The following is a 12,698-nucleotide window of genomic DNA, read 5'->3' as shown; positions in this document are numbered from 1 at the left end:
GTCTGGAGAATGGGGAGGGGGGAGGGGGGCTGTGAATTTGCAGTTGATTGAGGTGTTAACGTACGTTTAGCATTTTAATTTTGAGCCAAATAAGATTTTATGAAACCTGGAAAACGGGAGTGCTATTTTTCTTTTTATTTTCCTTTAATTTTTTTCCTTTCACCAAATATTAAGTCTAATTTGACGCAACATAAATCAATATTTTAAATATTGCGACTGTTTTGCAATAAGAAACAACTCATCATAATTACCGATAGAGCCTGCGACGGTACGGGAAAAAGCTCGGTATGCTAAGTGTAGTGGATTCACCGTGAGAATGTACAGGTAGATCTACTTATATATGTGTACCCTTATGAATATATAACTGCAGTATGTTACCTGGTTAAACGCAACTAATCTCTACCATACTGGTATCTACGTATGTTGCAAAGCATGCTGTTCAATATAATTGTCATTGTAGTTAATAATAAGGTTATAGCCAGGAATTTTCTTGGAAAAATTGGGGGGGGGGGAGAGATTCCGTTTAACAGATTTTACCCTTGCAAAAATTGTCAGAAATCCTTCAGAACAATATAGGAATTCTATCGGACGTCCTGTAGGATTCCTATTAAGGATATATGCCTTATAGGACCAGTTTCCCACAAAGCAATATATATATATATATATAATGAGTGTTTTCACTCTCTCCTAACACAATCTGTTACTAAACATAAAACATTATATATATAATGTTTTATGTTTAGTAACAGATTGTATATATTATATATATTATATATATAATGTTTTATGTTTAGTAACAGATTGTGTTAGGAGAGAGTGAAAACACTCATTATTTTGTTAACGGTGTCCATGTATTCTATAGTCAGTAAAACGCCATCGTTCGTATAAATACGGTGTCAGTCATGCTTTGTGCGGTCTTTTTCATTTATTTTATCAGTGAAAAAAGGTATAGTTTTCCTTTTTAAAGTACTATAAGCCTATGGTAAAGTTTAATTTTGCCGTAAAATGTCTCTCTATTGTGGGCTATCGTTGTGCCATTGATTTTTAATGAAGCTCACACGTTTTAGAAATTATTATGAACCAGTTCTGTAGACCTGTGGGCGTAGTGCTAACTAATGTATTACATATCTTGCATCTTTATGAGCAAGCACTTTCACGTTTTTAAAATAAATTACCAGTACCAGTCCAGTTGTTCGCTACTGGGCAGCTAGTGGAGTGGGTTTCATGTATAGAATACGCTTTTAGTGTGAGTGTCTTGTATTTGAAGACTTACTGGGATCAGTTGCAAAGTCGAACTATTGGTTTAACAGTCAGATAACAGCGCGTGGATTTAGCCAGTGAATATTAAAAATCAATCTCCATTTGTTATCATCATCATTTTTGAATAGTTGTATCATTTATTTTTTATTCCTTCGTATATTTAGGCCTACTTCGTATTTTTCTTTCTCTAGAATTCACCGATTTCGTTTATAGATCTGCGTAAATGTACAGTACTCTTATCCACTTAGAGTTCCTTCATCTTGCTTCGATTGGAGGATCCGCTACAGGAACATATATAGGATTTTTAGAATTTCCTTTCGGGCGTCTTATTGGCCCCTAAAGAAAATCTCTCGAAAGGGTAGTAGCATACACTGTAACACTTTATATACTACAACTGCAACCGCTAACGTTAGGTTTTTGTTAATATGTTAATAATAAGAAGTAAACGCGCCGGATATCTATTAAGAAATTACAAGGCATCTAATGTCGACGTGATTCTGAGTTTCTAGTGCGGACTTTTTAACCTCTCTGCTGTCTTTTCTACGTGGCAGTGGTACGCATTTTCAGTTTGAGATCTTGTTCAGTCCTAGAAAAAGAATATATTAAGACTTTAAAATTCGTCAAACTGTTATTTGTCACGCACACTAAGTAAAAAAGAAATAGATTACCGATGTCTGTCCCCCTCTCCGCACTCTTTAAATTTTACAAGCAAATAAGAGAATAAAGGTGCAAAAATGTCCATCTCTTCTTCTGTATTCTCAAAGAGAGATCTGCACATACAGTACCAACTCCACAGTCGACATTTGAAATAGCAAATACTACTCAAAACTAAAATCGCCAAGGCGTGAACCGCTTTGGCTTTGGCTGTCTTCGTGCTCTGTAACGTTAGAGGTGAAGTCAAACGTTACCTAAGCGTAAAACAAAATGAAAATAAAAGCATCTGAAGTCATCTAGCTAGGAACGTTCCGGGCAGCCCTTTTAATAAAAGCTACCAAATTACAGTAGCTTTCCCGGTATAGCACAATTAAGCGATCGCCCAGGCGTAAATACACCTTCATTGCACAGTGGCCCCATACTTTGATCACTCTACTCTGATACGGAAATTGAAGATACCCTCTACCAGGGCGACAGATTGATTTTTCACAGATATTCACAGACATGTCTCTAGATAAATAGACAGTCATTTGGCTCTTTGTCATGTGGATTTTCCCGTTTTTCCCTACAAAATCTGCCACCCTGGTAGTGGGTAGAATTAAGGCATGAGAACCGGCCAACAACGATTTTCTTGAGTAATGAATTAATGCAAGACCAAGCATCTTAAAAAATACATGTCCACTTACTCAGGAAACATCTTCTGAGCTCGTGTGTAGTTTATTGCCCAATATGTAATGTTAATCTTTTCGTCATACTTGGCGTCCATTATTCCTTTCCATACAGTCTGAAATAACCCAGATAACCATTATAAGAGGGCAGGCTTCGGTTTCACAAAAAAAAAAAACTAAATCAGGTTCCCTGGCCAATAAAATAATTACCATGGTCACATGGTCACATCTTACCCTATCAGGAGCAGTGTTACAGCATTCTCATGGAAATCCTATAGTCTAGATGACTGGTGCAAAAATTGCTCAAAAGGTGGAAAAAGCATGAAACTTGGCACAAATGTTCTTTGGACTATGCTGATCATTTTCAAGGGCAGTGCCCAAAATTTCAAAGCGTTGCTTAGCAACCGTTGCTAAGGAAGTGATTTACCTTAGTAACAAGCTAATTGGACCTTGCTTGTTCAGTTTAAATGATTTAAAAAGGCTTTTAATAATGTTTCAAACCATCAGAACTATCACTATACTATTTTAAGACATTAAAAACCCAAGTAAACCATTGCAACAGTTGCTAGGCAGCATATTACCCTAGCAACAAGTATTTAACATGCTGAATTAGCCCAGAAAGTTAGTGTTAAGGTTGATTTTTTGTTGAGTTCCTCTAGACAGAGGGGAGTTCAAATGTCATTAATAATATCATTGATGTAAAAAAAAACAAAAACATTTTTACACCATCTTTTATGGAAAATAGTTTTTTTAATTTTTTTCAATTTTTGAGTTTTGACATAATGGTTGTGATAAGATTTCATCTGGGGTTAAATTGAAATTTTCCTGAATTTCACTCAAAGAACCAATAATGTTTGCCAAAAGGGATAAGAAGTTGCTTTTAGTATTTTTAATCCACCTTTTGTTACTACCGATTCCTGACATTTTGCCAAGAAAAACGCTCTCCACTTACTCTTATTTTCTTCATAAAGAAGTCTCTTAAGCCATGTAAAGTTTAGGGCCTTGGAAAAATTTTTATTTGCTGTACCTTTTTCCGTCCATTTTTGTAATCAGACGCCATCCTTGCTCATTTTATTTTTTATCTTTTTCCATTCCTGATAAAGTTAAATACAGACTTGACATTTAATATGGAATATTTAAGTTTCGAAGGTATACCTAGGTAAAAATACGTTCTTTTTTCAAAAAACTCCGATTTCATATAAGATTTGTGAATGTAAAAGTATGCAGTCATTTGTGTCACTACCAATTAACTGACTTTCATGCATGTTGCGCTGCTACACTATGTAATTTGCAGTGATTTAATTGGGTAGTGTTCCTTTGGGCTGATCAAAGCTTGGCTTAGGCAAAGCTTGGTTCTGTCAAAAAAGTATCCATATTTCAGCAACTACTGCATAGAAAAATTTGAAATTTTGCATGCAAGCGGCCAGTTTTGCAGTGCGTAAGATGAGTCAAGAAGTGCATTACAAATTTGTTAATCTAAGGCAGAATGGCGCGAAAAAGACAGACATCACCAGACAGACCATAGCGCCAAACGGAACGGTCCCCACAGTTTTATAGAGTAATGCCCAGACTGATGTACCTACACAGAGGTCACCCCCAATGTATCAAAATTTTACCTACAGGGTACAGGACCCACTGTCTTTCGGGATACGCTGCTGCAACTAAACAAAAAACACTTAGTCCGTTCAGAACGAGGGGTAAATTGCCACTAAAATGCGTTTTTCAAAGCCCTTAGCGAACACCAAACTGGTTTTAGCAGGTAAGAACACCTAATGACCTCCGAGGTACCCACTGTATACAGCAAAACATCGTCGTCTGTTTCTCTAATGAATTGGGGGCCATGAACGATTCTGGGTAGAACACTGAAACTGCGTGGGCTCTTTATTGAGGTCAGATTTCACCTGTAACGCCCAATTAGTCAAAACAGAGTTTACAGATATCCAGAAGAGGCCTACGACGAAGCATATGCCGGGTCTAAAGTGACAAGGGTGATTGACAGCGTCAGTATTTGGAGTAGATTCCACATTGGTACCAAAACACCAATGGTAGTCATCGACGAAAACCTGAACCAGATCAAATAAAGGGATAATCTCGGAACCACTTGACTATCATTTGATAGGGGGCACCTTAGGAACAATTCTAGGTTGCACGATGAGGTTGCAGGTTCACACAGAGCACTTTTAATAGCAGATAACTTACAGAACCAAGGGGATGAGCAGCTACCCTGGTCATCAAAATCGCCATATTTGAACCACATAGTCAATATTTCGGTAGACCATTACTCACCAATCAACTGCCTACATGTCCTACATCAAAACTGGACCAGATTGGACAATTTCAGACCGATGCCTAGAATGCTATTCCAGATTGAACTCTAAAAACCTACCCTCAAGAAATGCCTTGCCGCTTGAGAGCGCTGGCAACAGCCACGAAGAGGCCAGGCGTAACAACGACCATTACTGTGACTAGCAACTGACATGAGGGTCTTTTGTGGAGCGTATTACCCTTTTACAGACGATAATTTGGAAACTATGGAGATCCAAAATATCTCTTTTAATGGGAGTCGTATGACATAGAATAGGCAATGTGTTTTTGTTTGTTTCTCTGGCGAATTCCATTAATGAACTGATGTCACAATGACATCAAATAGATAATTTAAAGTTATTAAAACACGATTTTAATCCTTATTTTCATTTATCAGTCCGCAAAATAGGAAAAAACTGATAAAAAATTATTTCGAAAAAAATATTCCATATTAAATGTCAAGTCTGTATGATATGCATATTTTAAGTATTGAGGGAGGGGGGGGGGGCTGGTAGGAGAGTTTATACATGCCCTACGTAAGATGAGAAATACTAAAGGTTAAACCACTGTTGACTTTCCTATTATTGAAAGGTTTCTCAGAGACCAGATTTCCAAGTTTTTTTTCATTTTGTTCAATATTTTCTAAAAAGTTTTTTCACATTGTATTTTGTCAGTTCAGCATGGTTCTATTTTAATTCTATTTGTTAATCAATAAAGTTCAAAAGTTTCTGTTCACACCCAAAGGCCGTTAGATGCCATATCTTACTTCCACCAAGGCTGCTCTACTATATATAAGAGTATTCTTGCGAGATGAACATATCTGAATCAGCACTACGGTGCCATGTCATCAGATACCATGTGCTCACTCTGGTTGGACTTGTGCAGAACAGTGGGCCTAAGTGGACACATTTGCCAAAAGCTATTGACCTGTTCAGAGTTGCTCCAGTGTGCATGTAGGTGCAGATGTAGAGGCTGACAATGTGCAAGGGCAAAATGCACTGTATATTGCACATACAAGGGAGAATTAACTATTATTATTATTATTAACTATTGCAAAGTTTTATAAAGAGTCGTAAGGTGATAAAAGCATGGAAATGGCTGGTTACTAATTTTGAACATGCTGCCTTAAGTATCTGCACTGGCAATTTATTTGATCGGATGTGTGTAAACACACAATTGGTTCAACTTACTGGATTAAAAGTATGAACATCTTGCTCAAAAGTGTAGTTCTTAGCTAGTATTATAGATTTGCCTTACTTAATAGACTAACGCAACTTTAAATGCTTGTTGCTAGGGTAATATGCTGCCTAGCAATCGTGGCTAAGGTTAATTTGGGTTTTAATTGCCTTAAAATAGTCTAGTGATAGTTCTGATGCACTGAAACATAGTTATTAGCATTTATAAACTTTTTAAACTGGACAAGAAAGGTCTAATTAGCTTGTTACTAAGGAAATTCACTTCCATAGCAACGGTTGCTAAGCAACGCTTGGAAATTTTGGGCACTGCCCTTGAAAATGATCAGCATAGACCAAAGAACAATTGTGCCAAGTTTCATGCTTTTTCCACATTTTGAGCAATTTGGCCAAAATATAGCACCAGTCATCCAGACTACTAGTCAACTAAGCCAGGGAACTGACTTAAGTTTTTTTTAGTGAAACTGGGGCCAGGTAGAGGTTATACATCGAATTAAAGATAAAGATAGGGGGCGCCAGCATTGGAATAATGAATCCATTCCGAAAATCAGAGTTTTTATGTAATAGTCTCTTAAGACACTATTACGGATGAAAGCCACCTTTGAAGGCACGTGGTCCGATGCAAGCACAGGTTACAGAATAATTCCTAGTCGGTTTGGTGGTAAATTGAAATTAATCATATTTCTATGTGTTGTTGACAATGTATTTATTCATGGAATTTTGAATCTCGTATGAATGGTCGTTATGCCATGAACATTGAAAAAACTAAAAATTTGGAAGGGGTAGAATTACCCTAAAAAGATCGAGCAATTTACGAGGGGGCTCTGGCTGAATGCCATCACATTAACAGATAAACACGCCTCCTCCTGTTCCCAACGTACTCGTCTATCTATCTATCTATTTATTCGACGTTTTAACATTAAATTCTGTGCAGTCTTTACGATAAAGTTTTACACTCGCGTACCTTCATCATGTTGTTCTGATCAAAATTAAATTTGATCCACGTGTATGTTGGTCGATATTCTAGAGCTAGTCGGGTGTAGTTTAATGTATTCAGTCCGTTGTCCCACGGTCCGTGATGCCAATACAGGGCGGCGGCAAACTGGACCATGCGGCGTCTAGGAATTATGAAATATGATCTTCATTTTCAACGAAAGCTATGCGGCATTGAAAACTTTGCAGACTACATATATATATATATATATATATATATATATATATATATATATATATATATATATATATATGTGTGTGTGTGTGTGTGTAATTTCACTGGATCGAGTAGCATTAAACATCGACAGTGGGTCCAAGCAAAATTTCACGAAAACATTTGAACTTATGTCACCGGGAATAAAATAAATCATAAATAAAATATGAGTGCCTCGTAAAAAACGTTTAATTACTGTGCATTCTTCCGAATGGAGGCATTTGATCTGACGTGAAAGTACGTATTTTTTATGACATATAATAAGACAGAATAATGTAATTTGTCCTTAGAATAACATTAGGCCTTTCAATCCCAGCTAACAGCCCCAGGATATTATCGGGGCTGTGCAGCCCCCCTCCCCTCCCCCCCCCCCCCTTTCGTAATTATGAAAACTCACTTCTCACTGTTGGCGTAGCCAGGCAAACGCGAATGGTTAAGAACTCTGTACACGCCGGAAATTTCGCTGGCATGCTCAATAGGAACTCTTTGAAAGACACTCCTAGAAAAAAACAAGATCGTTTTTCAAAGGTGATATACGGCAGGCTAAGGTAACAACGACCTCAGCTGCGCACCTGTTGATATCACTTTTTCTGCAAAATAACGAAGTGACTGAAAGCAAAATTCACAATACATTCTTTTTACAATATGATACGCATTCATATATGGACAACAGTTTGAGGTTGACAAGCCGCAGTGTGATTTATTTATTTATTTATTTATTTATTTTTTGTGGGTCATAACGATTTACCTTAGTTATAAAGATTCCTATTAACGTTATTTATTTAACTTACCTGAGATAAAAATCGTCGTCCTCTCCGCCCCATCTTATGTAATTATTAGGAAAACCGTTTATCTTCTTGAATGTGCCAGGAGCTAATCCTAGAACTCCCCCGATATACCTTGGATAGCGCAGTCTAAGTCCAAAGCATGAAAACCATACATACACATGTATATAGTTATTTATAGTTTATTTTATAGACTGAATTATCATGAATTCTGGTGACACCATTAAAATTCACGAAAATGTCAAACTTTTTTTAGAGTAATGATTCTGAATTTCACGTGGTCTGATTTCGGGTTGAACATGTATGTTTTAGCCATGACTATAACCTCAGGATATTTGAAGAAACCGGGTCAATCATAGCTAAAGTTAAACTAAAAACCCGTATGACATGCAGCAGAGTGATGGCTACATGTTCAGACTACTGTCTGTATACACAGGAACTGAAAAGGGCAGTGAGAGTCTTTTTATGTACAGACACAGATGTGTCTGTACATATAGCCATCATCTGCGTCTGTCGTCGCCGTCGTCGCCGTCGTCGCCGTGCACTTTTACCGATAACACGATAAGTGGAAAACTATTTTACCTTTTGACTTGCAACTTGCAGAACTGATGAATATTCATAATACGCAGGTCAAGTTCGAAAATCAGCATGATCGGGTCACTTTTAGGGAATTTATGCTGTTTTTTCACTTTTTTCAGCATATATGCAGCACCGATAACACGATAAGTGGAAAACCATTTTACCTTTTGACTTGAAACTTACAGAACTGATGAATATTCATAATACGCAGGTCAAGTTCGAAAATTGGCATGATCGGGTCACTTTAAGGGAATTTATGCTGTTTTTTCACTTTTTTCAGCATATATGCAGCACCGATAACACGATAAGTGGAAAACCATTTTACCTTTTGACTTGAAAGTTACAGAACTGATGAATATTCATAATACGCAGGTCAAGTTCGAAAATCAGCATGATCGGGTCACTTTTAGGGAATTTATGCTGTTTTTTCACTTTTTTCAGCATATATGCAGCACCGATAACACGATAAGTGAAAAACCATTTTACCTTTTGACTTGAAAGTTACAGAACTGATGAATATTCATAATACGCAGGTCAAGTTCGAAAATCAGCATGATTGGGCCATTTTGAGGGAATTTATGCTGTTTTTTCACTATTTTCAATATAAATGCAACACTGATAACACAATATAAGAAAAATGGATTGGCCAATTGTAATTATATTCACAGGAGTGGTCAATCTTACTAAAACGCAGGTTGAGTTCGAAAATCAGCATAATCGGGCCATTATTTTAGAAGTTATACTGTTTTTTTCACATTTCCTCAGATTCAATTATTAGGCCTGTTAACAGTCTCATTATTTAACTAATAAGATGCCTAAAAGTGTTTGTTTGATATTTCCTGCATCTTTACAACATTGTTAGTTGATTATGTAAAAAACATGGTAAACTTGTTATCATGTATTGTGTAATAAAGTGTCAAAAATGGAAATAAACTCATATCATTGCAGTTTGTCAGATTCAATCATCCACTATGTTCAGAATCTCAGAATGGAGGAAATTGGACATTTAACACTGTTCTATTGATACTTTTCCCATCTCATCAATTTTCTTAGTTGGTCATATAAAAATGGCAGTAAAATGTTTATTTTGTTTTATGTTAAAAAAGTGTTAAAAATGGAAATAAACCCATTTCAGAACAGTGCTGTCTTGTTTACATTTTGGCATTTTCAAGGCGTGACTTTGAAGTTCCATGGGCCTGAAGACCTTTGCTAGTCACATTTTCTGAATATCTGTGATACAAATATTTTATAATTAAAAATTGATGGTCATTAAGCTGTTAAACATTATGTAATATTGCATCAAAATTTGAAGAAACCCCTATTTTGGGCACTGCTTCCATGATGACCATTTAAGGAAAATCATGTCACTTACTGTTCTCAAACTTACAGGAAAGAAACATGGGACTAAAATACAGCTTCAGTAGGCAATGCAGTCTGTTTGGTTTTTTTTTTTTTTTTTTTTTTTTTTTTTTTTTTTTTTTTTTTTTTTTTTTTTTTTTGCAGTTAAACAGTTTTTTGTGAAAATTTAATTTTTCACATATTGGCATTTTCAAAGTGTGACTTTAACGTTCCATGATCTTGAAGACTTTTGCTTGTCACATTTTCTGAATGTCCATGTTACTAATATTTTATTAATAACATTTGATTGTCATTATGCTGTTAAACATTATGTAATGTTGCATCAAAATTTGAAGAAACCCCTATTTTGGGCACTGCTTCCATGATGACCATTTAAGGGAAATCATGTCATTTACTGTTCTCAAACTTACAGGAAAGAAACATGGGTCTAACATACAGCTTCAATAGGCAACGCAGTCTGTTTGGTAAATTTTTCTGGCAATTTAACAGTTTTTTGTGAAAATTTAATTTTTCACTTATTTGCATCTTTATTTTCTGTTCTTTGTCTGTACATTTGACAGCTTTGCTGCCTTGTCATATTTTGATATTTTTAGTGCTGTCAGCGATGTTACCCACTCGTCATATATATATTTTGCACAATTTTTTTCTCTCTTTGTCTGTACATTTGACAGCTTTGCTGCCTTGTTTAGACTTGTTATCACAATTACTGGTAGTACAGAAGTGACCGCCATGCTGTGACATTGGCAATGATTACAATTATTGAAAACGATTCAAGTGTCATATATATATATATATATATATATATATATATATATATATATATATATATATATATATATATATGCGGAGAACATAAAAAGAGAGACGGTTAGAAGGAAAATCAGCCCGCGTGACGCATTCTTAATACAGACCTGTATTGATACCTATCCTCAGCGGAGGAAAAGTGAAGCACCCTGTCAGGCGGACATCTATACAGTAGTGAATTGTTCACAGGGATTTTATCCACGTCTTGAAATATGTAGCAGGTGAAATTAAACACGGCACTGGCCTCGACGAAGCCAACATTTCTGGTGTACCCTAGGTTGTAAGGCTCTGGAAGCGCCTGTAGAAATATAAATGGGCAGAGGATAAATTAAATAATAAGAGAGAGAGAAAGACAGAGAGACAGAAAGGCAGATAGACAGATGAAAATAGCTAAGAAGAAAAGGACATTAAAAAATTAACCTGTTCAATGACGAATATCTGGTAGTGACACTTCTGGCTTTGTAGAAAAGGGTGCAGATTTTGGAGGAGAATATCCAGGTGTTCTTGTCTGTCCCGGTAAGGGATGATGATGGCCACGTGATCCCTAGGCTTGCATGACGTAGGTGCCCACTGACCTCCAGTGGCGACCTCTTTAAATAGTTTTGTTCTATCTTGGGTTGGCAAAGGTTCCAAACGCACTTTGTATAAATCTTCTAAAAATGAAAAGAGAAAACACTTGATATATAAAGTCACTGTCGATAAAGGGGAAAATGAACAAAAGCTATCACATTTGTCAACTCGACTCCATTTGACTATTTGACTATGTTACGGTGTATCTTATAATTGGGCTCATAATAAGCTAGCTTGACAGCTAGTTTAATCGTTTTCATAAGTAAGTGACTTACGGGATTGAAAAGATATATCATTTACATATTTTATCACTGAGTTTTAATTAAAATACACATCCTCCGTTCCCATCCTTCAAATGGGGTGGGGAGGGGGCTGGTCTTGAAGGGCAACGCCTGCACTTTGCACACGAAATGAAGAGAGTGGCAAAAGAGATGAGATAAAAGGCGTAACCCGTATACTTGTGCATGTTTTCCCTTAAATCTTAAATTATACAGCTTTCCTCTTTATATCCAGAGTCAGAAAGGCATCGATATATACATTCTGCAAGGGTGGTTGTATAAGGGGAACCTTGCCTCGATCTCATTCCAAGTCCTTACCTAAATGTTCGTGGTTTACTTGGCATACTCTCGAAGATATGGAGGTTATTTCTTCTGTCTTTTTGCTAAAGACATATTTGTTCTTCCTGTAATTGATACATGCGCCAAGTGATGAAACATGGATTTATCTAAATGAATTTTGCCTTCGTTTGAACCCTTTTTAATGCAGATGCAATACTCTTTTGAAATATTTCATCCGTTTTATTCAGAGTGCAAAAAGAACATTACATGCATTTTCAAATTGGCATACATCTTATTAAACCAAGTGTTAAGAATACGTAATATTTCATCTAAAACATACCTGATTGTCGCCTTTGAATGGTGGACTGTTATCATCGAAAATAAGCTAATTCCAGCCAAGGTTATAAAGATCAAACATCGCCTCCTATGCGTCGACATTTCTTCTACGATTTGTAAACCCAGTAAACAAGAAGTTAACTTGCTGCATGGATTTTATGCGTGGTATACGGTTGCACAAAATGGCTGTCCTACCTCACAAATTCCATGTATTTTGTTACATACCAATTATATAATGCACAGCTGCATCTTTGCAAAATCTAAATGTTTGATCGCAAGACGTGCAGAAAGGTAGGCCTGTTCTTCACAAGACCCACCTGGCTGGCACCAAGACCAACTATCAACATATATAGGGCTTCAGGAATTATTTAAGTGTTGAAAACCTAAATTTTCTAGGGTGTGACAACCTTTCTGAGCAGCAG

The 12,698-nt window shown here is 36.4% G+C and overlaps 1 protein-coding gene across 2 annotated transcripts; it reads right to left on the bottom strand.

The window, feature by feature from the left end:
- Positions 1-832: 832 nt before the first annotated feature.
- Positions 833-12,691, bottom strand: LOC106154039 (beta-1,4-galactosyltransferase 4-like). Of its 2 annotated transcripts, XM_086996154.1 has the most exons (9): positions 12,281-12,685; positions 11,980-12,065; positions 11,234-11,466; positions 10,921-11,111; positions 8,078-8,200; positions 7,684-7,785; positions 7,044-7,197; positions 2,601-2,698; positions 836-1,846 (listed from the first exon to the last, which is right to left on the bottom strand). In XM_086996154.1, the coding sequence occupies exons 1-9, from the start codon at positions 12,376-12,378 to the stop codon at positions 1,801-1,803; spliced, it is 1,131 nt and encodes a 376-aa protein (XP_086852280.1). In that variant the 5' UTR covers positions 12,379-12,685; the 3' UTR covers positions 836-1,800. The 2 variants fall into 2 exon arrangements, with proteins under 2 accessions (XP_086852281.1, XP_086852280.1); XM_086996155.1 differs by lacking the exon at positions 8,078-8,200 and having other exon boundaries at positions 833-1,846; positions 12,281-12,691.
- Positions 12,692-12,698: the final 7 nt, after the last annotated feature.

Source organism: Lingula anatina, chromosome 9 (assembly GCF_051362555.1).
Source record: "Lingula anatina isolate TDL-2025a chromosome 9, LinAna3.0, whole genome shotgun sequence".
NCBI classification, from domain to species: domain Eukaryota; kingdom Metazoa; phylum Brachiopoda; class Lingulata; order Lingulida; family Lingulidae; genus Lingula; species Lingula anatina.
Note: the sequence above shows the minus strand (reverse complement) of the source record. Positions and strands in the feature narration are given on the sequence as shown.

Bases quoted from the DNA above. Each gene is read 5' to 3' on its own strand.
- LOC106154039 (XM_086996154.1), bottom strand. From the start codon at position 12,378: ATGTCGACGCATAGGAGGCGATGTTTGATCTTTATAACCTTGGCTGGA. The intron at 11,112-11,233 runs GTTAATTTTTTA...ATATTTCTACAG, and splicing joins AGATATTCGTCATTGAACAG to GCGCTTCCAGAGCCTTACAA. The intron at 7,198-7,683 runs GTGAGTTTTCAT...CATAATTCCTAG, and splicing joins GGCTACGCCAACAGTGAGAA to ACGCCGCATGGTCCAGTTTG.